Source organism: Berghia stephanieae, chromosome 1, assembly GCF_034508935.2.
Source record: "Berghia stephanieae isolate SIO BIC M18660-M18661 chromosome 1, UCSD_Bste_1.3, whole genome shotgun sequence".
In the NCBI taxonomy this organism is placed as follows: domain Eukaryota; kingdom Metazoa; phylum Mollusca; class Gastropoda; order Nudibranchia; family Aeolidiidae; genus Berghia; species Berghia stephanieae.
This window is the reverse complement of record NC_088360.1, coordinates 113,591,990-113,617,544: the sequence shown is the minus strand read 5'-3', so window position 1 is coordinate 113,617,544 and position 25,555 is coordinate 113,591,990. Positions and strand designations below refer to the sequence as shown.

The 25,555-nt window shown below is 38.4% G+C and overlaps 1 protein-coding gene and 2 long non-coding RNA genes across 4 annotated transcripts in view; 1 reads left to right on the top strand and 2 right to left on the bottom strand.

Annotated features, from left to right (window-relative positions):
• Positions 1 to 9,359, bottom strand: part of LOC144962781 (putative E3 ubiquitin-protein ligase RNF144A-A) — a 35,710-nt gene extending 26,351 nt beyond the window's left edge. Inside the window, exons 1-2 of one of the 2 annotated variants that reach the window (XM_078896022.1) lie at positions 7,226 to 9,359; positions 1,079 to 1,223 (exon numbers count right to left, since the gene is read on the bottom strand). In XM_078896022.1, coding sequence (XP_078752148.1) covers positions 1,079 to 1,223; positions 7,226 to 7,269 — 189 coding nt within the window. In that variant the 5' untranslated portion in view covers positions 7,270 to 9,359. Of the gene's footprint in view, positions 1 to 1,078; positions 1,224 to 2,393; positions 3,347 to 7,225 lie in introns of those variants that run through there. The other variant, XM_078896023.1, reaches the window with a different exon arrangement.
• Positions 9,360 to 9,762: 403 nt separating this feature from the next.
• LOC144962782 (uncharacterized) lies at positions 9,763 to 14,200 on the top strand. Its single transcript, XR_013643527.1, has 3 exons — positions 9,763 to 10,415; positions 10,904 to 10,980; positions 12,312 to 14,200. It is a non-coding gene; the product is annotated as an uncharacterized LOC144962782 (long non-coding RNA).
• Positions 14,201 to 15,793: 1,593 nt separating this feature from the next.
• Positions 15,794 to 19,119, bottom strand: LOC144962780 (uncharacterized). Its single transcript, XR_013643526.1, has 3 exons — positions 18,894 to 19,119; positions 17,770 to 17,949; positions 15,794 to 17,439 (listed from the first exon to the last, which is right to left on the bottom strand). It is a non-coding gene; the product is annotated as an uncharacterized LOC144962780 (long non-coding RNA).
• Between the last annotated feature and the right edge of the window lie 6,436 nt (positions 19,120 to 25,555).

Sequence of the window (25,555 nt, the reverse complement as noted above, 5' to 3'; positions counted from 1 at the left end):
CTCTCTCTCTCTCTCTCTCTCTCTCTCTCTCTCTCTCTCTCTCTCTCTCTCTCTCTCTCTCCCTCCCTCCCTCCCTCCCTCCTCCCTCCCTCCCTCCATCCCTCCCTCACTCCCTCTCTCTCTCTCTCTCTCTCTCTCTCTCTCTCTCTCTCTCTCTCTCTCTCTCTCTCTCTCTCTCTCTTTCTCTCTGACAAGCAAGGGCCCATCCACAGCATTTCAAGCTCACTCCCTTGTTGTTTCCTGTGTCATCAATGCATTAATCAAAAATCTATGGAAAGGGTTAAACGGGTTATAAAATATATATATTGTGATTTTTCCGTCAGTTCCAGTCACAGCTTTATTGAAACAAAGATGGCAGTGACTGCATGTGTGGACAGACGTTTTAGGAATTTGGATCATTTCCCTTCCGCAAAACATCTGGGAGGAAATTCCAAGACGACAACTAAAGAAAAAACAGGGAGGAATATACTGAATACTGATAAATGGAGAACATGGTATTGTCCGCCTTTTCTTGGTCATATTTTCAAAGTTGCAATGGAGATCATTCAAAATCATGACAGCCTTACTTTAATTAAATAGAATCTTGACTTCACATGTCTCACGTCTTTCCTTTGAAGATGACTAATTAAGACTTTTACTCATATTTTCAGCCCTTTTGTGTTTGATCAAAAAAAAAAGAAAAAAAAAGAAACAAAAATTGTGCACTTTATACTTGACACTTAATTGATTTGGTCCACTCAATTTATTTATTTTTCAAATTTAAAAATCCTAAACACTTAGATTGCATTCAAATATATTGACCGAAAATACACACCCACATATTTTGTGAAAGGTGGCATCTCGGGAGGCCTTCCGAAAGCTCCTACATCCCCAGTATTCTTTATTTTTTATCATGTGGTAGTAGGGGGTTTGGCAGGGGGGAACTTTTTTTTTTTTTAAAGTCTCCCCCCTCCCAAACCCCCTACTAGAACATTTTAAAACACAAAGAATACTGGGGATGTAGGAGCTTTCGGAAGGTCTCCCGGCATCTCTGAATTTAGATGAAGGTATAATAATTCTCAAAATTAAAACAACCTACTGATTGGCAAAATAAGCATCCACATTCCCGCAATTCATACATGTCTGCAACAGGATATTCAGACAAACAAAGCTTGCAATGGATGAGAGGGTCTAACGCTAACTCAACAATGTTTTGGGAGGCGACATATGACACAGCCATGTTGCTGGAGATGAAGAAAATAAAAATATAATTTAGCCTGTAAAAATAATTTTTGAAACAAATCTTTAGTCTTTATTAGGAATGATACACCTTTGTTCACTGACACACTATTGGCATCATCATCAGTATCCTTATAGTCATCATCACTAACTACTACTACATCATCACCTGAACCAATACAATCACAGTCACCATATCAACATAACCATCACTACACAACAACAGACACATCATCATCATCAACGAAACGCAAAATAATAATAATAATAGTAATAACCAAAAAAAATAATTTAAAAAAAATAAAATAACTTTTTTTTAAATATATAACAATATTGTTGTTTATTTATATTTTGTGCCCAATCCTTTATACAATAAAGCTCTAGGCTCCTAGGCTACAACTGCAAATACAGAACGAACCCGCATTTGCAGGACTACTGCAAATAACTGAAATGAAAGATATCTACGATTTGCAATACTACTGCGAATAACGAATATGAACGCTATCTACTATTCACAGTACTACTATAAATAACAAATATGACCGCTATCTACTATTCGCAGTAGTACTGCGAATAGAGGAAATCATTATTTGCAGTACTACTGCGAATAGAGCAAAACACTATTCACTGTACTATTGCGAATAGAAGTGGCTTTCTTTATCATTCCACACTCTGCCTATTTCCCATATTGTGTCGCCCTCTCCTCTGTATGCACACGCACATTGGAGTTTGAGTCCGAATAGCCACGGGAGACTATTACTATTAAGACGACGAGTCCGAATCTTAAAAAATTGTTCCCATTGTGGGAATCGAACACCCTACCTTAAAGGCTAGAGCCTAACAGTAACAGCTTAACTACATAGCCACCTGGCTTTTAGTCTAAGTAGAGGTAGTAGTAGTGATATTTAGTCATGTCGTTCTAGAAGCATATTTTAAATTTACTTACTGCCACTTATAATTTTAACTTTTCCATAATTCTAGTTCTAGCCTATTCTAGCATAGAAAATAGATAACTAAATTACAGCTGTTTGTTAGGTCTATAGTCTAGCCTAGATCTGGATAGATACCTAGATAGTTATTAATTTATTTTGACGTGACGACGAGTGACGAGGCTTGAAGAAGAAAATTGACCATATTATTATTACTCATTATTATCATACACCATATTTACCTACTTTTTTTTACTGTAAAATTTCTCCCTGCTGCTGGCGAAAACCACAGAATTTCTCAAAATTTAGGGAAAAAACAACAAACCTAAGACTACGAACCCTAATTCTAATTCTATCATGATTCAACCCTGCTCATTTAAATTTAACGCATTACAGTGCAGAGGATTAATTGTGAACTCGAAAACCAGGGTGGAAAAACCATTAGTGTACTAAATATTTAAACTTATTTAAATTTACATTGCCACTGTGACTGATTTTCTATATCACACAATATTGGGTTGGCGTATTGTACACAGATAATTAAATTTAGAAACACTTAATTATTTCCTGGGCAATAATGACTGATAAGCTAAGCCATAGAAATAGAATGGAGCTAAACACATCACACAAAACACAACACCAGGGTTGCCAGATTATTTTTCAACAAAATGCCAGGGGAAGACTCAAAAAATGCCAAAACACTCAAAAAAATGCCAAAGTCTGTTGACTCCCACCCCCACTAAGAAAACTACTCACTTTTGAAAGACAATTTACTATCATATCCTGGTGGCTTGCGTGTTTTCTTTTCTTTTTTTTATTTTTTTATTATTTTTTTTTTTTGAATTATACTAAATTTCCTGTTGGGGTAATTTTTTACCTACTGACTACTAAGTGGAGTGCTAAACCACTACACCACGGTTGGATTTTAAGAATGAAAAAGAAATACATTAACATGAAAGGTAAATACGTAAACAGTTAAATAATTATTGACAATTAAGAAAACTTACTGTTTCGTGTTTCTTATGATGTTTTTTGTTTAATCTGGTTCAAGTGCAGAGTCCAAAGAAGTTATAGAGAAAATTCCAAATAAAAAAAATGCCAAATGAAAATGCCAAATGCCAAATGATTTTTCTAATGCCAAACGGTTTTCAAAAATGCCAGATTTTTGGAATCTGGCATTTAAAATGCCAAACTGGCAACCCTGAACAACACATTATCAGACTTGCCAGTAAATTAATCATTTGTTGTAAAACTTTAACGCATTAATAACTAACTTTTTATTATTATTATTTTATTATTTCTCTTCTTTATTACTGGTTTAAATCTAGTCTCAATAGACTAAACTTATTTCTTAAGTTCTATATTTATTTATTATATATAACGTAAGACCTTTCTGACGTTTTCCGATTATGAGATACCATAATTTGTTTTGGATTAAACACGGATTCCAGATCTGTGTCGAATAGTTACCGAAAAAAAGCCAAAATGGCATTGGCACGTTAATTAGGCTCATCACGACTGCTGTACTGCTATGTGTTGCTTCTGGATCGGAGGGAACCCAAGGGCCAAGGGGCGTGTTCGTGCGTAGCCATCGGTTCGTGTTTTGGATTAAACACGGATTCAAGATCTGTGTCGAATAGTTACCGAAAAAAAGCCAAAATGGCATTGGCACGTTAATTAGGCTCATCACGATTGCTGTACTGCTTTGTGTTGCTTCTGGATCGGAGGGAACCCAAGGGCCAAGGGGCGGGTTCGTGCGTAGCCATCGGTTCGTGTTTTGGATTAAACACGGATTCAAGATCTGTGTCGAATAGTTACCGAAAAAAAGCCAAAATGGCATTGGCACGTTAATTAGGCTCATCACGACTGCTGTACTGCTATGTGTTGCTTCTGGATCGGAGGGAACCCAAGGGCCAAGGGTCGGGTTCGTGGGTAGCCATCGGTTCGTGGCAGCAGCTTCTTATGGTTCACACTATGACGATCGACCCAATCAGCAAAGTCCGGTCCGCATTCGTGCACCGTCGCGAACCCGTCTGGTAGCATCGTCACAACACACCTTTCGACTAGATGCTCTGCCGTCTCGGGTTCTTGCCCACAGCGTGGACATATTGGACAGGAAGTTAGACCCCACCGATGTAACGCACTTGCCGTTAGGCAGCTCCTCGACCGAAGCCGATTCGCAGCTAGCTACCCAGTGTCTCCTCTTACTGGTATCAAAGCCTGGCAACTTCTCACCAAGCTTAGAGGAGTGTAGGTCCCCGCCCCCACGAGGGATTGAATTCGTCCAAACCTACTTCCATCTCGTATGTGCAGCTCTGTCCGTAGTCAGGGATTCTGCGTACAAGGGTTGCCGGGGTTGCCGGGACTTATTTCGGCTCGAAACGGGGGCACCGTCCATTATGCGCATGAGAGGGGTATCCCCATTCCCTCTCTCTTTGATCTTACTCAGCCAGTTTCCCGTAATGGTCTCCCTCCGGACATCGGGGGGGGCTGGATCGCTGCCATTATCGGGCCCCATTCTCTAGGGGTTGTTGCTAGCGTTCCCGACACTATGTGCATCGACTTGCGAAGTTTTACATCCACCTTCTCAACGTTTCTGCTTCTACCCCACACTGGAGCGCAATACTCCGTGGTGGAATAGCATAGTGCCAGGGCGGACGTTCTCAGGAGCGCTTGGCTAGCGCCCCAAGTCGATCCCGCCAGCTTCCTCAGAAGACTGTTGCGTTTCTCTATCTTCCGGGCAACCCCTTCGAGATGAACCCGATAGGTAAGGCTGCGATCCAACGTCACCCCTAAATATTTTGGATGCGGCTCATATGGGAGTGGCTGGTCCCCGACTAGGACATTCAGTTTACGGGTGTGCCAACCACTGCATAAGTGAAATGCAGTGGCCACGGTTTTTGAAGTGTTCATCTTCAGGTACCACTTGTCAAAGTAGGATTTGTCTGGTGACGTCCTCGCTGAGTACGCTCTCGAGACGGGTCCATACTTTACTCTGAGTAACGAGTGCCCAGTCGTCTGCGTATCCCAGCCTCAGGGAGGAAGTGTTCGGCATATCGCTAATGTAAACGTTAAACAACATTGGCGCAAGTACCGACCCCTGAGGGACCCCATTCTTCAATTTCCTTACTTTGCTCGTGACGTCTCCCAGCGCGACGTGGAATTGCCTTTCCCCTAAGATCGAAGAGAACAACTTCAAGGTCTTTTTGCACCTTATGATTTTTGCAAGTTTGAGCATAAACCCATCGCACCAGACCGTATCGTACGCCGCTGATAGGTCTATAAAGACAGCACCTGTTTGCTGTATTCTCTCGAACCCGTGCTCAATATGCTCTGTAAGGGCAATGACCTGCTCCGTGGTGCACCTCCCTTCCCTGAAGCCTGCCTGCTCGGGTGGCAGGGCAGCGTCTAGGACCGGCCCCCATCGGTTTAATAGAACACGCTCCAACAATTTGTAAAGACAGCTCAGCAGCGATATGGGTCTGTAACTGTCTGCCTCCTTCGCCGGTTTCCCTGGCTTCAGGATGGCAACTATCTTCGCATGCTTCCACACTTGTGGAAGCTTTCCTTTTGCAAGGATGTCAGACATTGCCTCTGCTAGCCAGGCCCGTGCCCTGGGCCCCAGATGCGTCACCATATCGGGATATACACCATCTATCCCTGCTGCTTTGCCGTTCTTCACTTTGCTAATGGCTGCACCCACTTCTCGGGGACTGAACAGGGTCGTCCAGTCCGACTCCTCCGCAGGTAGCGAATCCAAAATCGTACGGTACGCCTTGCGGACACCGCGCTCAAAAGCCTGATTAGGGACCCGCTTACTACGGTTCTTAATGTTCTTGGCAATTGTGTCTGCCTCGCATTCCGGTGCAGCCTTCGCGAAATTCCGATCTGGGTCCAATTTCTTTATCAAACGCCAAGCATGGCGGCTGGAGTGTGTGAAGTCGAGACTTTCCACGGTCTCCTGCCACCGTTGCTTCCTTCCCTCTGCCAGAGACTGAAGTAGTCTATCGGCTGCGTCCTGGGACTGGGTCTGCTGGTATTCTCGGTACAGCTCTTCCGACTCTGCTGTCCAGCAAGGGGTGTAGAATTTCTGTTTGCCCCGTGGAATAGAGCGTTGAGCGCTCTTAACCAGTAGCCTACTGAATCTGGTTATATTCTTGGACTTGGGAGGAATGGCAGGGCAGATCTGCTCGATATAGGAACTGAATTCCTCCCAGTCAGCCTTCCTGAAATTCCGTGGCGGAACTATTACGCCGCGGGATGGAAGAGGAATGAGCTACCATGATTGAAATCGAAATAAATTCACAAATTCCATTAGGATTCATATCAAAACTACGATGGTACGGCTATGTGGTCTAGGGGTAAGACACTCGCCTTCGGATTGGAAGGTCCAGGGTTCGAGTCCCGCTCTGAGCGGCGAATAGTTGAGTCCTTGGAAAAGGCTCTTTACTCACATCCTCTCACCGTACTCAAATGTAAAATGAGTACCTGGCTGTAATAGCATTGTCTCTGTTGGAAAAAATGTAATATCGCTCAACAGGCTTCCGTCATGTCTCGTCCTCCTACGTGTTAAGTGTTGCTGTTGGCTGAGGACGCCCTGTAACTGTAAAGCGATTTGAGAATGTGGATTTAGTGGATATACAAGGTGTCCATAAATTTTTCCGTGATTTCAAAGACATATTTGCACGTGGTTTTCAACATCTTATAAGGAAAAGTCATAAATTTATGGCCATTGATCATTGACCTCCATTACATCACCAAAGTTTGCAAAATCAACATGAACAAAAAAGACTTCATTTTTCTCTGCTGTTTCTAAATCACAACGGTGCGACAAAATTCTCTTTATGTAATTTGATTGCATGACACGAAATCGCCAAAAGTAGCTCAACAACGTTTCATAGCCCAGTATGGCAGACCATCACAGGACATGGAAATGATTTATAAAAACAGAAAACAGCTTTTCTAAGTTTGCTGAGACACAAAGTTAAGGTTTGATTTTGGCATGCCACAAAAGAGTTCTAGGCTCATCTTTCTTTACCGTGAAAACGATTACTGTAAAAGTCTATTTAGATACCTACACCAGAATTTTAGGCTGCATCCCATTTTCACGAATATCAGCCATATCTAATTTCGAAGTGGTTATTTGTACTACCACTACAAATAGCGAAAACTACCGCTTTTCACTATTTGTACTCCCAGAACTCTTATGTGTTTAAAGTTGCAAACCACCGCTCCTTTACCTATTTGTAGCTACTCCCAGCACTCTTATGCGTTTAAAGTTGCATTTGTGAGCTTTCAAGGACCAGCCGACCAGCCTCCACTTTTCGCGGTCTTTCTTTGAGAAGTGTGAAGCAAAAAAAAAAAAAAAAAAATAATGGCCCACTCGGTAAACGAGTCATTCTCATCTTTTCTCCAATTTGAAAACATTCGAAAATGAGAATAATGTACTTTTTATTAAAAAGTCAACAAAGAAGGTAAGTAAACTGGATACGACAATTTTTTTCCTTAATTAAGTGGCAACTCATTTCTCGTCATTCTCACTCTTAACTCTATCAACTAAGAAGAGTACACCACCTCAAACATTTGTCAGTTCATATCTTTGCTTTTATGAGGTCTATTTTCATTTTGAAAAGTTCAAAGTGAACAACTAAATGACGCCGATTCAGTGGTGTATTTGGTCTATCTTCATGTGAATAAATATTTTATTATTGACTTTTCCAAAATTTGTATGTCCGTGATCTATTTTTCCTTGATTTCAGCTGTCTCAGCTCTAAAACTATACTTTTCTTTCTCAATAAATAATTCATTTTCTGTTTGCAATGTATTACAGAGATGTTGATTTACCACATGTAAAAATTTCAAAGTTGTATCTGAAGCTGTTTCTGAATTATACGTGATTATCCATTGGGATGCTGTTGGTCACATTTTTTCCTATATAGAGATTTTCCACCACATAAACGGTCATAACTTTTTAACCAATTGAGACAGAGCGATAATTTTTCACTCTAGTTAATGTTTCACTCCCCTTTATTTTTCTACGCTAAATTAATTCCCATAGCCACTATTTTGAAAAATTCTTGCAAGTGCCTAAGAGGGTTGAACTTGAACCTGAACATGCTCCTTCTTCTTCTTCTACTAATAACTACAACTAGATAGGTACTACTCCTCTCCTGAATGATCGGAACCGTTTAAGAAGCTAAATTACGGGTTCCACCGGCGCAGCTCTCTAGACTTCCAGTCCCACAGTGCCCAGTATGGGCGGGAGACCTTACCCCCGATGTTCCTCGAGCCTCGAGGTAGTTTCACTTTATAATTGTTTTAGTTTTAGCTTTTGAACTGTGGATCTTTTGTCAAACGTTTTATTTTAATTTTTCAAATTTAGTAGCACTATAAAGGCCTGCGTTAGGTATCGCTCTGCTGTACTGTAACTGTAAGAGCGTAAGAATAACATGGTAAAAGTACCGTAAAAGTATGCTGATGAAAATGATATTGACAATGAAATTATAAGAAGAAGAACAATAGAACTTATAAACAAATCAATAAAGAAGCTTTAAAAAATGAAATTTAAAAGAAGTAAGAAAAGACTGCCTCAAGAAGTGAAAAAATTGTCCCTGTTGTTGAGATGTGAAGTGGACATAATCGTGTCTGTTAAGAATTAGAAGAAATGAAAGATGCCACTTTTTATTTTAAATGTAGAAAAAAGTAAAATTACTCCGCTCAGCATTGCTGCTGGTGTGATGTCTAGTGTTAGTTAGGTGTCACTATATTAGAGTGATATCTTGTTACTTCATATTTTCATTTTAAAACCTGTAGAACAACTTGATTGATTTGTAAATTTCCTTATATGACCATTGTTTTAGTTTTCCGCACCCATTATAATTCAATTTGAAATATTGAAAGGTACTGGAGAGGAGTCTTAGCGGGGTTTTTTTTTTGTCTGTTAGTTTTAGTTATAGGTCATAGTGCAGGTCCAAGTGTTGGAAATGTACAAGGTTTTATTTTTTATTTTAAGGTTAGTTGAAGGAATACTTTCCTTAGCTCAAGGAACGTGCAGAAGACCTCCCATATATTACTACTTACTACTACTTCCCAAGTACTAGTGCTAGACGACTTCTTCCGCCACCTCACTCCTAAACGGACTGACACCACAGGCAACTGATATTATTCTCTCTCTCTCTCTCTCTCTCTCTCTCTCTCTCTCTGAGTGTGTATCTGTCTGTCTATTTCTGCCCATCTCCCCTCTTTTTACTAATTAGTTAGTAGGTGTTTGGCAAATTCTCAAGAACAGCCAAGATATATGCGGCTGTGTGGCACTCTCTTCCGGATTGGAAGGTCCTGGGGTTGAGCCTCGCCAAGGACTCACATTCTCTCACTGTACTCATGTGTATGATTTCCTATCCCCTAAGAGCGTTGTCTGTCAGAAGAAAAACATCGCCTAACGTTCTACTTGTTACGTGTTGCTGCTAGTCATGGATCCTTTGTAAAGTGCTTTGAGCATGTTTGGTGGATATTGCGGCTTATGAAAGCTCAATTCTTTTTTAATATTTAAAAAAGATGCAGGATGATGACGGGCATGCGCTACTTTATGATGTAGTATAAACCATTCCTAATATATGATTTTGCTAAATAGGCCTACACTCAAATTTTACGAGTGTATCTGGTGGCAAATATTAGACACTCGTTGCCACTGTGATTTTGATGAAACTTGGCTTATACACAGATACATGAATTTTCCTAATACGGCTTCAAACATGCGATCTGAACTTCAATTTATAATGAAGTAATTTTTCTCAAATGACAGCTTGATTGAATGTGACAAGATCCTTTTACTTAATACAATTCAATTTAGTGTAGTCTGTAGTTTGCCTAATACTAATATTAGAATGCACAGAATTTGAATTTTTATTGACTTTAAATATTGAAAACAACATGCCTTTGGCTTTCCATTTGTGCCATTCAGCTTTTGACCTAGTCCCTGATTTGAGTACCACGTCACAAATTTAAGTTCTTCGAGAAAACTCTCGACTTACTTTCTTATTCTTCTAACGTACTGAACTGTAACACCTTTGTCTCAGTTGGAGAAAATATTGCAATTTTTAAACTTAATATTTAGGTATTTATGTTAAGATCTTTTATATTATTCCGTGTTTTTCAGCTTCCATCATATCACCCTGAGGAAAGTTGGCTAATTTATGACTTTTGTGTCTATGAATGCAAGCAGGGCAAAAAGCAATTGACTTCAAGCAAAGGAGTTCGTCCTAACCAGAGGTAGGAGGTTGTTTTTGGACGGGGGCAGGAGGTGTTTTTTTACTTTTACATATTTAAAAAAAAATGAAAATATTATATGCACAAGGTTATAATATTTCAGAATAACTCGGAAGTAAATTATCACCATCAGCTTTTCTATCTTGATTGCCAAGACAATTTTAATAAAGCAATCAAACTGATTCTGAATTTTAAAACATCCAGAGGAAGAGGCAATGTGTGCCTATCTGCAGCTCATTTACAGTCTTCAGTGGGCGGGCTGCACGATGTAATGCAGCAAGACAATAGTTCAACTATTACCAGAACAGTTTTAAAAAGTGAAAGACTTGATTTGTTCATTAATTGTATCTGATTGCGCTGGATTAGTATTATTATTGAATGTCTTATTAAGATTTATTTTCAATTGCTCTATAATCTGCATGTTGAAATCCTTCACAATTGAGTTATGCAATTTTATTATTTTGTAATAAAAAGTTTTTCTTACCATGCAGGACTCTGAAATTAATACTGGCTTCTGAGGGTGACAGGGGCTAATCACCACCATGAAAATCACCCATGTGATAAATTGGTAAGACTCATTCATTTTATACTTATTTTCCATCGATATTTTGTCCCTGCAGTTTTTCGCTGCCGAAAATTTTACACTTGACAGCAATTAATCGCAAATTCTATTTTAGTTGCAATTAGACTCAATTTTTTTTATAAATATGTATTATTTTTTCTTTTCTTGTTACTTTATATTTTCAGTACTTAATTGTCCCTCCCCCCTCCCACTATTGAGTGTAATATATAGTAATAGATTAGTTAGGTAAATGCACTGTTGACACCAGGACCAAATGTTTAAAGGACAACAGCCATTCCAACTCATATTTTATTACGATACATTCAAGGTGGCGCACTGAGATGGAGAGATGATGACCAGCTTGTGACAAAATTGACTGTTCCAGAATTTGTATTTTTTTTTATTAAAAAAAAAATTTCTTGGAAGGGTTCTGGGCAGAGAGTTCACATTTTTCTATCCCTTATATTTGGTTTCCCTTTCCATGTTGCTCCCTGTCTTTGTTATGGATTAAGATTGCTCATTTTTTTCCTGGTCCTTGCGGGGGTCTTTAGTTGGGAGGCAGACAGTCAAATACAGTACCTTTCTTCTTGAGATGATTTTTTATACTGTAAATCATCTCTCTGTTATGTACTGTTATCGTTATAGGTTTTGAATATTATTGCATTATGTAAATGTTTTAGCAGGATCCTTTGCTTGTGTCTCGGTGAGACTTTGAGGTAATGTCAAAATTGGTACATCTTTGAGGTGCTCGTGAAATCTACTGTTCCCTATTTATTGAATCAGTCACCATATCATCATCCTTTTTATAGTGTTGCAAGCGCTATTAAGTCCTGTAAGACAATATAAGCAGATCTAGGAGGTGGTATTTTTTTGGGTCTTTTTTTTTTTTGTCTTTGTTTTTTTTTTGTTCCAGATAAGGAATTTTAAGATTTGATGGTTGTCCATAGACTTTTCAAAATAAAATTTGACTTTGACTATGAGTACGATGCAGTTATAAGTGCTTGATTTCTGAGGACTAATTATAAATGGTGACCACTCTATTGCGTTTTTGTATGCCATGAAAATGTTACAAAGACAATGAAGCGACGTTTTTTGGGAATTCTGCAGTCATTCATTTAACCCTTGAATTTGATGAGCGCCTGTTGCAGTTTAGTTCATTCAAGTATTTTAGAGTGACAAACACAACTCGTGCATTATGGGTTTATATGCAGATTTTTGTCTTTAAATTGTCAATAAAAAATAAAATGCTTTTTTTTTGTTTTGTTAGCTGGCAGGTCTGAATTGAATGCTATTGCATACAATTTTGTACTTTTAATCTTTTTTCTTTTTACATTTAGCCATCCTCACTTTATCCGGAGAATCGCCTGCCCCTTGTGAATGAGACAGTGAAGGCTATGGCTAAAACAAAGGTGTCCACAACCCAACTTAGGCAATACATTCAATCAAGCCAAGGATAAAATGTATTGCCTAAAGATGTCGAAGATTTGCAGCGGAGATTGTTCAAGACTGATATTGACAGGACGGACGGTGAGACGGTACAGGAATTACTGAAAGAGATAGAGGAGGAAGGAGGTGTAACAAAGTTCAGTGTGAATGAGGATGGTGGTTTTGAGTATTTGTTTTAAGTAACGGGAAGAATGAGGCGTGATTTGAGTGTTTTTTGTGATGTGTTTGTTATGGATGCAACATACAAAGTAAATCGATATTTGTATCCACTTGTGAATGTTATGTGCATAGATGATGAGGGTCAGGGCGGGCGAAAGACTGGAAATCCATGACCAACCTGAAACTGACATTGTACCAGTATGACGTGTGACAAATACACAGGAAGGACGGTATCGAATTGTATCTTCAGTGACAAACAGGATCAATAGCTTGTTTCAAGTTATGGGAGAACATCAGTTTCTGCAAAGAATCTCCCAGTTGGAACAGTTTTTGACTCTTGTCTCTGAAGGTAAAGACTTTGACATTGTTGACATGACTGACTTGATACAGACAAATCCCCATTCTAACCCTCTTTCTGACTTTTCAGAGATACCAGACATTGTAAATGCACATACTGGCCAGAGACCACAGACATAAATACACACTCTGCCCTGACAGAGACCACAGAAGTTATGGACACACAGACTGACCAGACAGAGACCACAGACGTTATGGACACACAAACTGACCAGACAGAGAGACCACAGACGTTATGGACACACAGACTGACCAGACAGGGACTCCAGATAACAGAGACATGCGACCATAAAGATGCCCTTGACACGACAGAGACAGTTAGACTGCGAAATTTTTCAAATGTGACTCTACACAGGAAATTTCATACAGAATTCCCTTAATACCTTTACTCATTGTCCATTTGTAAAATTTATTTTCATGTAATAAACCACCAAAAAAGTAAATTTTTAACGTGGGTGGGGGCTGTGACGTTACTGTAGAATGAGCTTAAGTCTCAATGGGATATTAGCTTTAGGCAACCACGAGTTGGTATTTTTCAAACCTGTTGCTATGCTATCTTGTGATGACGTCTCTCAGTCGCCAAACGTCACTAGCTATCCTTCACATAATGCAGGGTTGATTGTGTGAAGTACGTTTGGGGCCGGAAGATAGCAAGGCATAGTGCAGGCTACTGTATTGTGTCAGTCCGTGAACGGGTGACCAATTCATAGTACAGAGAAGGCAAATCTGTTACTATATGTCCCAATAAAAATATAACACAGAGAAGGCCGAAACTGTGTTATACAGGCCGGTACAGAATAAAACAAATATAACACAGGAGACCAAACACTGTGTTGTAGAATATCAAAATTTCAAAAGCTGGTCGGTCAATGACGAAATAAAAAGGGACATTATAAGTCGTAATATCACATCTCAATAAAAGAGTGTGATAGTAAAAAGGTGCCAGTTAACAATTGAGTCGGTCAAGTCTCTATCCAGATTCAAAAGGATAGTGCAAAGTCCTGTATGTAAAACAAATTTGAGAAGCATGGTTGTTCTCAATACTTGTTGGGTCGTGATCGGTATAGAGTGAAGTAGTGTTCATGCTACACATCTTCACGAAAAATCAGAGCAATGCTGTGTCAAGATTACAGAGGAGCAAGAGGACAAGATTTGTTTGTGTGTCTTTATATGTTACGGAATAGGTACATTTTCGTTGTCAAAACTTTCATTTTTATTTTGACATTTTCTTGATCTTTTAAAATAAAATTATAATTTAATTTAATCAACAGACTTGTTTAATAATTTAAAGATATACTTTTGTGGGGACCTTTTGTAAAATCATTAGCCGATTGTAGTTGTAAATTTCTTTATATTCTAATGTCATAAAATCAGTGACACCACTGAATCCCTACAGCGCTTTTACTCACTGATCCCTCCCACAGCGCTTTTACTGAGTCCTACCACCAGGCTATTACTCACCAGTCCCTACCACCAGCGCTTAACTCATTGAGTCATAGAGCTTTACTACCATCCTACCACCAGTGCTATTACTCACCAGTACCCTACCACCAGCGCTTTTACTCATCTGAGTCATAGAGCTTTTACTCAGCGAGTCCCTACCACCAGCGCTTTACTCTCGAGTCCTACCACCAGCGCTTTTACTCCGAGTCATAGAGCTTTTACTCACTGAGTCCCTACCACCAGCGCTATTACTCACCGAGTCCCTACCACCAGCGCTATTACTCACGAGTCCCTACCACCAGCGCTTTTATACTCACCTGAGTCCCTACCACACCAGCGCTATAACTCACCGAGTCCCTACCACCAGCGCTTTTACTCACCGAGTCCCTACCACCAGCGCTTTTACTCACGAGTCCATAAGCTTTTACTCACCGAGTCCTACCACCAGCGCTTTTAACTCACCGAGTCCCTACCACACGACGTCTATTTACTCACCGAGTCCCTACACAGCGTTTTAATACCGAGTCCCTACCACCAGCGCTTTTACTCATGAGTCATAGAGCTTTTACTCACCGAGTCCCTACCACCAGCTTACTCTGAGTCAACTTTTACTCACGAGTCCTACCACAGGCTTACCGATATAGAGCTTTTACTCACCGAGTCCCTACCACCAGCGCTTTTACTCATTGAGTCATAGAGCTTTTACTCACCGAGTCCCTACCACCAGCGCTTTTACTCATTGAGTCATAGAGCTTTTACTCACCGAGTCCCTACCACCAGTGCTATTACCGAGTTATTGAGCATTTACTCACTGAGTCCCTACCACCAGTGCTTTTACTCACCGAGTCCCTACAACCAGCGCTATAACTCACCGAGTCCCTACCACCAGCGCTTTTACTCACTGACACTGTCCCTACCACCAGTGCTATTACCGAGTCATAGAGCTTTTACTCACTGAGTCCCTACCACCAGCACTTCTACTCACTGAGTCATAGAGCTTTTACTCACTGAGTCCCTACGACCAGCGCTATTACTCACTGAGTCCCTACGACCAGCGCTATTACTCACTGAGCCCCTACCACCAGCGCTTTTACTCACCGAGTCCCTACCACCAGCGCTATTACAGTCATAGAGCTTTTACTCACTGAGCACCTACGACCAGCGTTATTACTCACCGAGTCCCTACCACCAGCGCTATTACTCAGCGAGTCATAGAGCTTTTACTCATCGAGTCCCTACGACCAGCGCTATTACTCACTGAGTCCCTACCACCAGCGCTATTACTCACTGAGTCCCTACCACCAGCGCTAATACTATTAGCTACCAAATCCCTACCACCAGGGGGACAATATAAGCTCAAATTAGACCCCAAATATTCTTACAGTGATGCAGGAAAAAACAACGAACAGATCTCTTTCAAATTTACACAAAATGTTTCTTACAACAAGATGGATAGGTTTAGCAATAGTCTTGAAAATAAATTTTTCAGAATTTTTTTTCGATTTCTTAGTGAAAATTTGGTGTGACATGACAGGAAAAAAAATTGATTTAAAAATTCATAAAACTGCTAAATTTTTGTTTAGCCCAAAACCCAACCATCATGATGCAAAACACATCATAAGAAAAATTCTGACCAATTTTGAAGACAATCTGATGGGAAACAATCCAGATGTGAATGTTAGAAAATAGAGAATGACGCGCAATGAAATTTTGAGAAAATGAAAAATTTGTCTTTAATTTGAGAATAAAGCTAATTATGCAGACAAAGGCCAACATTCATCAAGTATAACCAATATGGAACAAGAAAACAGTAATATTTTATAAATTGATCAAATTCTGAAAAAAATTATAAACAATTCGCTAACCCATACCTCTAAGAAAAAAAATTGCGAAATAATTTAATATCTGCTGTTATTCACCAAAAAATTACTTTAGTGGTCAAATATGCTTTATAGTTCTAAAATTCTTTAACTATATCTCATGAAGTAATAATGTAATGTATAATTTGATGCTAAACACCAAAAATAACTGAATTAAAAAAAAAAAACTTTTTTAAGGGGCAACATAAGCTAAAATTAGAGGTAAAACCCTAAAATTTCTAACATAGATGCACCAAAAGCTAGCATATAAATTTCTTTCAAATTCAAACACAATGTTTCTTTCATAAATAGCTATATCATGAGAACTCTTGGAATAATTTTTTTAGAATTTTTATTTGATTTCAACTGAAAATTTAGCGCGGATCGACAGGAACAAATGAATTTTAAAATTTATAAAATTGCTAAATTTTAATTTACCCCCAAACACTTACATCATGATGTAAAACACATCATAGAAAAGATTCTGAATAAATTTGAAGATAATTTATTTAAAGGAAAATGACTAAGGTAGGATTGCTAGAAAATCAGACAAATGACATAAAACAGACATTTGAGAAAGCGCAAGCTTTTTCTATAATTTGACATAAAGTTAAAAGGCTGATTTTGCAGACAACTAAAAGAAATGATCTATCAAACTTTCAAAATATGACCGTAATAGGACAAGAAAACGAAAATTTTGTAGATTGATCTAAGTCTAAAAAAAATTATAATCGGTTCACTACCCCATACCCCTTAGATAAAAAAAAATGCTGTAAAATTGATTTTTTTACGCCCAGAGATAAAATAATTTTGTGGTCAAATATGATGTCATACCTTATGAATTCATCATTATAATCACAAAACCTAATTTTTTACTGTATACAATAGGTTATACAGATGATTTCTAGATATATTAAATGATTTTTCAAAATATAATATGGCACGCTGTCCTCATTTTTCATTTTTTATTCTACTTGAGAGACAAGTCGTATAAAATTAGATATCTAGTCAAGTTGAACTGCAAAATCAATTCTATTCTAGACAATAAAACAGTTAAATAGTGCACTAGCTCTGAATAAAAAGAAATTTGCTTTCCCAAACCCTTGGAATAAAAATCTCTTTCGCCTCAATACAGAAAAAGTCAACACTACTTGTTTGCCACCACTTTTTTTGTAGTTCCACAAAGAGGGTTGATCCTGCTCTGGATGGAAAAATTGAAATAAAAAAGAGACACATTTCATTAGCAATTTTTGGAAATGGCATTATTGTCATAAAATGCATTTGTCAAAGACATAGCAATTTTTAAAAAATGATCATTATTCACACCAACACACTTGAAATTTCATTGGTTTTACATCCATAGAACAAAACTCTTGGCAACAAACTATAGTCTGTCGTTAAGTTAATACATTCAGTAGTAATTCAATTCAAATGATGCTTTGCCATTTTCATTTAGAAAAATGAGCATTTATTTTATTGATCACCAATAAAAAATGTAAAGGCGCTATGGAGATTTGAAAACATTACTAACCATTGTCAAAAAGTGCATGCAGACACTCTGGTCTGCTGGCCTAGATGATGGTTTGCTGATTGATGAGTTTTGCCACAGGCAAAGGTTTGCCTCAACACACCTTGCCAGAATAGCCCTTGAGCCAGCATCTTTATGGATTGTCAGGACACCAGTAACGTCAACAGTGTTCTTTCATGTTAGCTGTCGATGAAAACAAAAAATTAAATTAAATTCACTACAGCGAAATAGGCACATACATGCCAATGCTAAAGTTTATGACAGCAACGCTTCGCATGTTGAACGGGACATAACGTCTGTTAGGCGATATTACAATTTCTTCGGACAGAGACAACGCAGTTAACGGCCAAGTACACATTTTACAACTGAGTCCGGTGAGAGAAAGTGAGCAAAGTGCCTTTTCCAAGGGCTCAACTATGCGCCGAGCGAGGCTCGAGCCCAGGACCTTCCGGTCCAAAAGCGAGTGTCATACCACTACGACATAGCCGTACGTAATTTTTAAAAATATGATAAAAATAATCACACTAATATAATTATCTCACATTGTCATCATCATAGGCATTTCAAAACTACTAATAATACTACCACTACAGATATCTTATCATTAAAAAATATTACTCTCTCTCTCTCTCTCTCCATGAACATAACATACAAAACCCAATTTTCCGATATAAAAAAACAGCCCCCCCCCCCCCCCAAAAAAAAAAAAAGTTTTGAAAAAGTATGGACGATGCATGCTGTGTCGGCCATAATAAAGATAATAACAATAACTGAATGAAAAGAATTTTTTTTAAGGACCCTGAGCCTGGAATGTCCTGAGTACTCGAAACCTCTTGATCTTGATAAAATTAGCAACCTTTTGACTGGGGATCGAACATTTAAACACCTGGTTATAATCGCCTGACATGGAAGGCTGATTTAAATTATTTGGGGGGGGGGATTAGTATTTTAATTTTTTAAAAGCCCTGTTATTGTTATTTTTCACAAAATAAAGTAATAAAGTTGAGTAATTCGCGGTAGCGACAAATGTGTCGTCAGCTGATGCACAATCAACAAACACACAACCCCAAAGCATGTTTAGTTATAAAAATAAGAAATGAATTAAAATGTGCATTTCGTATGCTTACCTTGTAAACTGAGTATTCTGTGACTTGAAAAGAGTGAAGAATTACCGAAGTCCGTCAAAATCAACTTGTAATAATAGAATGTGATTGTGATGAGATGAAGTGTTCACTTTTTGACTTCCAGATAATTCATTGTATATTGCAGTTCTATCCGTATAAAATGTTATATTTTTAGTAAGAGTACAAATAAGCTCTGGCGTTATTTGCAGTGGTAGTACAAATAAGCGTAGCCATCTAATTTTTTCAATAAGACAGGCCATTCGCGAATTTCTAAACGACACTTTTCCAGTGAGTTGAAATGAGAAGATGGGCTGATTGGCTGGCCGTCTGGGTGTCACCGGGCATTTCTCAGTATGACTTGTTTCCTCAGATACATTGTTTGTCCAGTTCCGATACCAGATATTGGAACGCTTACCATGAAGTAAAAATAGAGCTGTTATTGAATCCATCGTGCCACGCACACACACACACACACACACACACACACACGCGCGCGCGCGCGGAAAGAACTCGAAAATAGGTTGAATTTAAAATTTGCTTGATGCTGTTGGTAGTCACGGCAGCTATTGAGGCGCATCGAGTGAAAGATAACGGTAAACAAAATGCAAAGCATTTATGTATTCATGGTCCATGTTTATTTCTGTTAAAGATGTTATTAGAAAGACTTTATTTTAATACTCTAGTATTAGTGTCCAGTACGTACGTACTTCGTGAATTATTTTACTTCAATGGTTTCACGTCTCTTGCAACACTTGTATGTGTTTTATGTTTTTTAAAGGTTTTACGGCGCTTGCCACACATTTCAGTCATTATATCCGTCAGCGCCGGTAAAAATGAAGAAAATGGGAGTCAAAAATTTATAGAATTACAATTAAAGCACCAAAGAAAAAGTAAGATAAGAGGAATTGGTTCAAATGGGTAATAGAAGTAAATTCTAAGAGCATAGGCCTACCATCAATGTCCGTAGTTTGGGATAACCTAAAAATCTCATCCAGACACCAGCACAGGATTCCATTATGAGGATTACTCTCAAATATTTAAAAGATATGTTCAAAACCAATATACATATATATATATATATATATATATATATATATATATATATATATAATATATATATATATATATATATATATATATATAACTATCATTACATAACAGTGAAATGATTAACAACGGTTAAAATATCATCTCCCAAAGCTAACACCTCACACTTGAGTGTTCCTTTCTCATCCAAATGACTCTGGCAAGGGGCAAGACAAAACCAAGTAATCCCATTCTAGTAGGGGAATTAGGTCAAAAAAAAACAATTGAATTGTGCAAATCAGGGTTGAAAGCATGAAAATTACACATGTTGTAGAATATGAAAAATCCTATAATTTATGATATAGAACCACTCTGAGAGATCAGTATTAGTTGAGATACAAGGTTTTTAAGATTAGAAAAATTTGAATTGGACGACAAAAATTTCTTTCATTTTTAGTGTGTAAACATTCGAGGCAAGACAACCCAATGTTGCTTTACGTCATCCTTTGAATTCCCATTGGTGACTATTTTTAGCGTCGAAGCGGATGTTTTTCTTTCCCTTTACTTTCGATTCACCAACCATACAAAATTATTTAATCGTAAATACTACTCTCTCTCTCTCTCTCTCTCTCTCTCTCTCTCTCTCTCTCTCCTCTCCTCTCTCTCTCTCTCTCTCTCTCTCTCTCTCTCTCTCTCTCTCTCTCACACACACACTCCCTCCCCCTCTCCCTCTTTTATCTACTAGTTACAACACAAAATAACCATCAGTTAGCTGCGGTAAATTGTTACCAGTGTATTTAAAGTTTTAGAACGCACATTGTATTATCGTGGTTATTTCCTCGGATAAGTATTGCTATATAAGAAAAAATAAAAGTGCTAAAAACGCACTGTTATGATAAATTGCCTGAGTGGTTCTATAGCAGTTGTTATTTATACGGGTTTTAGTTACATATATGCCAATTTTCAGGATTTCAACTCCAATGTGCACGGTTTTAGCCTAATTTTCCCTAATACAATGAATATGAAGAAAATATATATTTTACGCAGTTATTTCCCTTGTTTAATCTAAGGCCTTAAACCGATCCGTTATAATTGATTGTCAAAATGGTTCTATATCAGATGATTTTTCTATCGGTCTTGGCAACTTGTATGCAAATTTTCATGCTTTCAACCCGAATTTGCACGATTTTAGCTTAATTCCTCCTACTATTCCGGGACAAAGACAGAAAGCAGATAAAAGGGGATAGAACACAGCAATTGACCTCCGTGTCCAGTATTGGAGGAAATCTTACTCTAATGAGTCCCATTCTTCTTCACACCTCGCCGCTCAATGTCATTGGCAATGATACGCGTATGTTGTTTTGTTTTTTTGTTTTGTTTTTTGTTTAAACCCTCACCCCAACTCCTGAGTGAGTGGTCACCCCATCTGGGTCATTTAGAGTCAACTGTTAGATTATGATTATACTAATAGCCATCTCCTTTTAGATATATGCCTCTTTTGTGCCCTCATCCATCGTACATAACCGAACCATTGGAATAAGTGCATAAATAATTCACATATTAATGATTAAACTTGTGTACCATCTTTAACAAACTCCTGGGTGACTTCTAACCCAGAGATTCTAAAGAAGTGGCGTTAACTCACTCATGGGTTGTTTATAACCCGGAGCCGAACATAAATACTTCATTATTATATATTAGTTATGTCTCGTTCTACACGTTACGTGTTGCTGCTTATCAGGGACCCCTTGTAAAGCGCTTTGAGCATGTTTAGTGGATATTGTGTTATATAAAAGCTCAAGTTCTTTTTTTGTTGTTTTTTTTTTTTTTTTTAAAGTTACATTCCTTTGGCTCTTAGATATTTTTGTTTGTTTGTTGCTTTAGGTCTCTTCCAACACAATTGAGGTTATATGAGAGACCGCTGAAACAAAAAAACAAGCAATCTAACAAAAATAGTACAAATGTAAATCAAAATCATAACCTAAAGATATCATAAGCTAAATTATAAATAACCAAGAACAAACAGGCAGAAGATTTACAGAAAAAAAAAAAATATCCCCTGTCAAAAATACAATCACAAACCAAAGAAGCAGGATAGGCTAGTAAAGAGAAGAAGAAACGACATCACTATCGGATCGTACACCCATGCGAACATCATAGGATTCAAGGGTGATGCTCCCATCCAACCACCCGCTGGCTCTTAGATAACTTTCCTCTGAAAACGTTGGGAGTTATCGTTCTTGACAGATGAGCCACGATGTTTCGTATATATATGAGGTTGCAAGCCTAAAAGTCCCAGAATGGTATCCAAATCTATCAAGGTTAGTTTTAGTGTGGAATCTTAGATCATGGAACAACGTTGATACGATGTCTTATTGATTATGTAATTATCTGTTTGAAGTTTTCACACACGTTTTCAAACATTTAGTTTAGGTATAGTTTGACCCCGACTTTGAACATCCTAATGGTGTGCCTGCAACAGCTGAGATAAACCCTGGTCTCCATAAGTTGTTTGTTTCTGTTGGACTTAATTTCTCACACTATGTTGTTAAATTAAGTGATAAATATTTCATATTCTATTCTATACTTGCCTATTGAAATGGATTTCATACCGACCACGATGTGGTATTCTAGATCAAAAGTAAAGTGACTGCGATGTGTTTCAAGCATTTGAGCTCGATTTAAATTACAGACATATATTTCCGGATGAAACTTACTGGCATTTGAGATCCACACACATTTTTTTTTTCGATTTGTTTTGTTGTTTATTTCGTGAAGCCTCTGACCGCTAGCTGTATCTTCAAATTGATGCAAGGCTTTCGACCTAATTCAATTTCTGATTATGTGATATTTTATTATGACTCATGTGAAGATGAGTGGATATCTCCTCGTGGTATCAATTCATTTTTCCGAAAAAAATTGAACGGTAATTTTGATGAAGATATAGAATTAGAATACCAGAACCTCATAATAATCAAATCCTGATATTGAACCACTCTCTCCTAGTGATGACAGTAATGTATTTCAAAGGATGGATCAGCACGGTTTAATGAGGAGCCAAGTATAAGATGTTAGAAACATTGTAAGAAGTTTGTGAGAGAGTTTTTGTATTAGACGTTTCTTCACCACAAGAAGCATTTGGACTCTTCTGAACGATGTTTTGAAACCGATTTGGATTGCATTAACATGGAGGGGCAAAGAGTCTCGGTCAAAAACACTGACTTGACAGAAACTGAAATTGAACTCCTCTCCTTTGGTTCATGAGATTATGACTGACTTGAAATTAATTTTTTAAGGGTTTTACGGCGCTCGCAACACATTTAGGCCATATCAGCGCCAGTAAAAAGGATGAAAATATGACAGTAAAAACATTCTAGATGTACAATTAAAAGGATTTAAGGAAAAAGTAAGGCAAAGGGGAATGGTTCAAATAGGGAACATATATATATTTAGATTCCAACAGCACACTATCAGTGTACTTAGTTTGAGATCACCTAAATGTTTCACCCAGACACCAGCACAATATCCCACTAAGAGAAATAAACTCATATGTTAACAAATCATATGTGTAAAAAAATAATAGTACATAACAGAGAGATGATTTACAAGGGAAATATATCAGCTCCCAAAACTATAACTATATAATCAACTGTTTCCCTCCCAGCCAAGGACTCCGGCCAGGGTCAGGACGAAACTTAGTAATCTCATTCCAAGACAAAGACAGAAAGCAATTGGAAAACAGATACAAGGGGTTAGAAAACTGCAAGTACTTCCCAGCCCACTAAGGGAGGTTTGGAACCCCACCCAGGTGGTTGTTATTAGTGTTGTTGCTGTTGTTAATAGCAATGAAGATGATGATGATGATGATGATGATGATGATGATGATGATGATGATGATGATGATGATGATGATGATGATGATGATGATGATGATGATGGACTGTCACGATGGAAATTAAACACAGCAAGGACTATGAAAAATGTTTTTTTCTCTTTTTGAGGAAAAATTTTGTCTAAAATCAAAGCCCTATCTCCACTGAGTAAAAATGTTTTTGAATTTTGAAAATCCATTCATAAATAAACAAGTTATGCAGTTTCAAAGGTGTCTTTTATTTGGATGACCCGCAAAGAGGAAAAAAACGCTAAAATATGGGACGCTTTTTCGGCATTTTTTTTCGACCTTTGGTTGTATCTTGCGTAATAAATACGAGGGCTCTTTCATAATTAACCGAAAAATGCCTGTAAAATCCGCGTTTTTTATGCTATCAACAAAATTCTTGCACCTGTTCATACCTTGACTCGTCCTTCATTTCTCTACGTAACAGCCAAGTCTGTTGACACACTTCTGCCACCGCCGCACCATGGAATAAATACCCTCTCGTAAGAAATTTCCGTCAAGGTTTTGTAGCCATTTCCGCACATGGTCAACAAGCTCTTCATCGATATCAAAGCGCTTTCCTGCCAGCTCACGTTTCAGTGGCCCAAAGAGGTTATAATCAGATGGTGCGAGGTCTGGACTGTGTGGTGGGTGTGGCAAAATCTCCCATCCATATTTCTCTAGCCAACCTTGCGTCACTCGTGCTGTGTGGGGTGTAGCGTTGTCGTGTTGCAAAATGACCCCGTTGGTCAACTGCCCTGGGCGCTTTCTGCGAATGGCCTCCCTAAGCTTGTCAAGAGTTTGGCAGTACCTTGCAGCATTGATTGTTTCTCCAGGTTGTAAGGTTTCGAACGGAATAACACCACGACTGTCCCAGAAAACAGTTCCCATTATTTTCTTTGCTGACCGCATGACTTTGAATTTCTTCGCGACAGGTGAGGATGGATGTTTCCATGTCATCAAATCTTGCTTTGTTTCTGGGGTGCAGTGGTGCAACCAAGTCTCATCACCGGTGACTATGCTGTCAAGAAAAGTCACATCGTACCCTAGAAAGTCTCCGCCGGCGTTGGCAGTATGCCCGTGAACCCTGCGTGAGCTCTTGCTTCTTCTCAAAAGTTCCCTGTAGATGTCCAATCTTTGTTCTTTATGATTGTCGGTCAATTGCTTAGGAACCCATCTTGCGCTGACTTTTCTGTAGCCAAGTTCATCAAATACAATTCTATGGGCAGAAGTTTCCGAAATTTCAAGACTGCTTGCGATTTCATGAAGTTTCAACCTCCTGTCTTGACGAATAAGCTCATCAACTCGCTTCCCATTGTCTTCTGACGTCGCAGTTATCGAACGCCCTCTCCCTTCCCTGTCTGTCAAGTCGGAATGGCCGGCTTCAAACAAATTACAACAGTGATAGACTTGTGTACGGCTTATAACATGCTCACCATATACACTCTGAAGTTCTTTATGAATTTCGGTAGGATTCAGACTTTTGGCGTTCAAAAAACGTATGACAGCTCTGATTTCCTCCTTTGACCAAGTTTCAAGGTGGGCCGCCATCTTTAAAATCGTCTAGAAATTCATTGTGCAAAACGATGCACTTCATAATTTCTGGGAATATCCTTAAGGAAATAAGGAATATCATGTCGTTTACAGAATTAAAAAATCTCCAATGGTTGCTGAGCAATGGGCATTTTTCGGTTATTTCTGAAAGAGCCCTAAAAGATTGAAACTTGAAGAGCAAATTAGGATGGTGTTTTGTAAAATACGG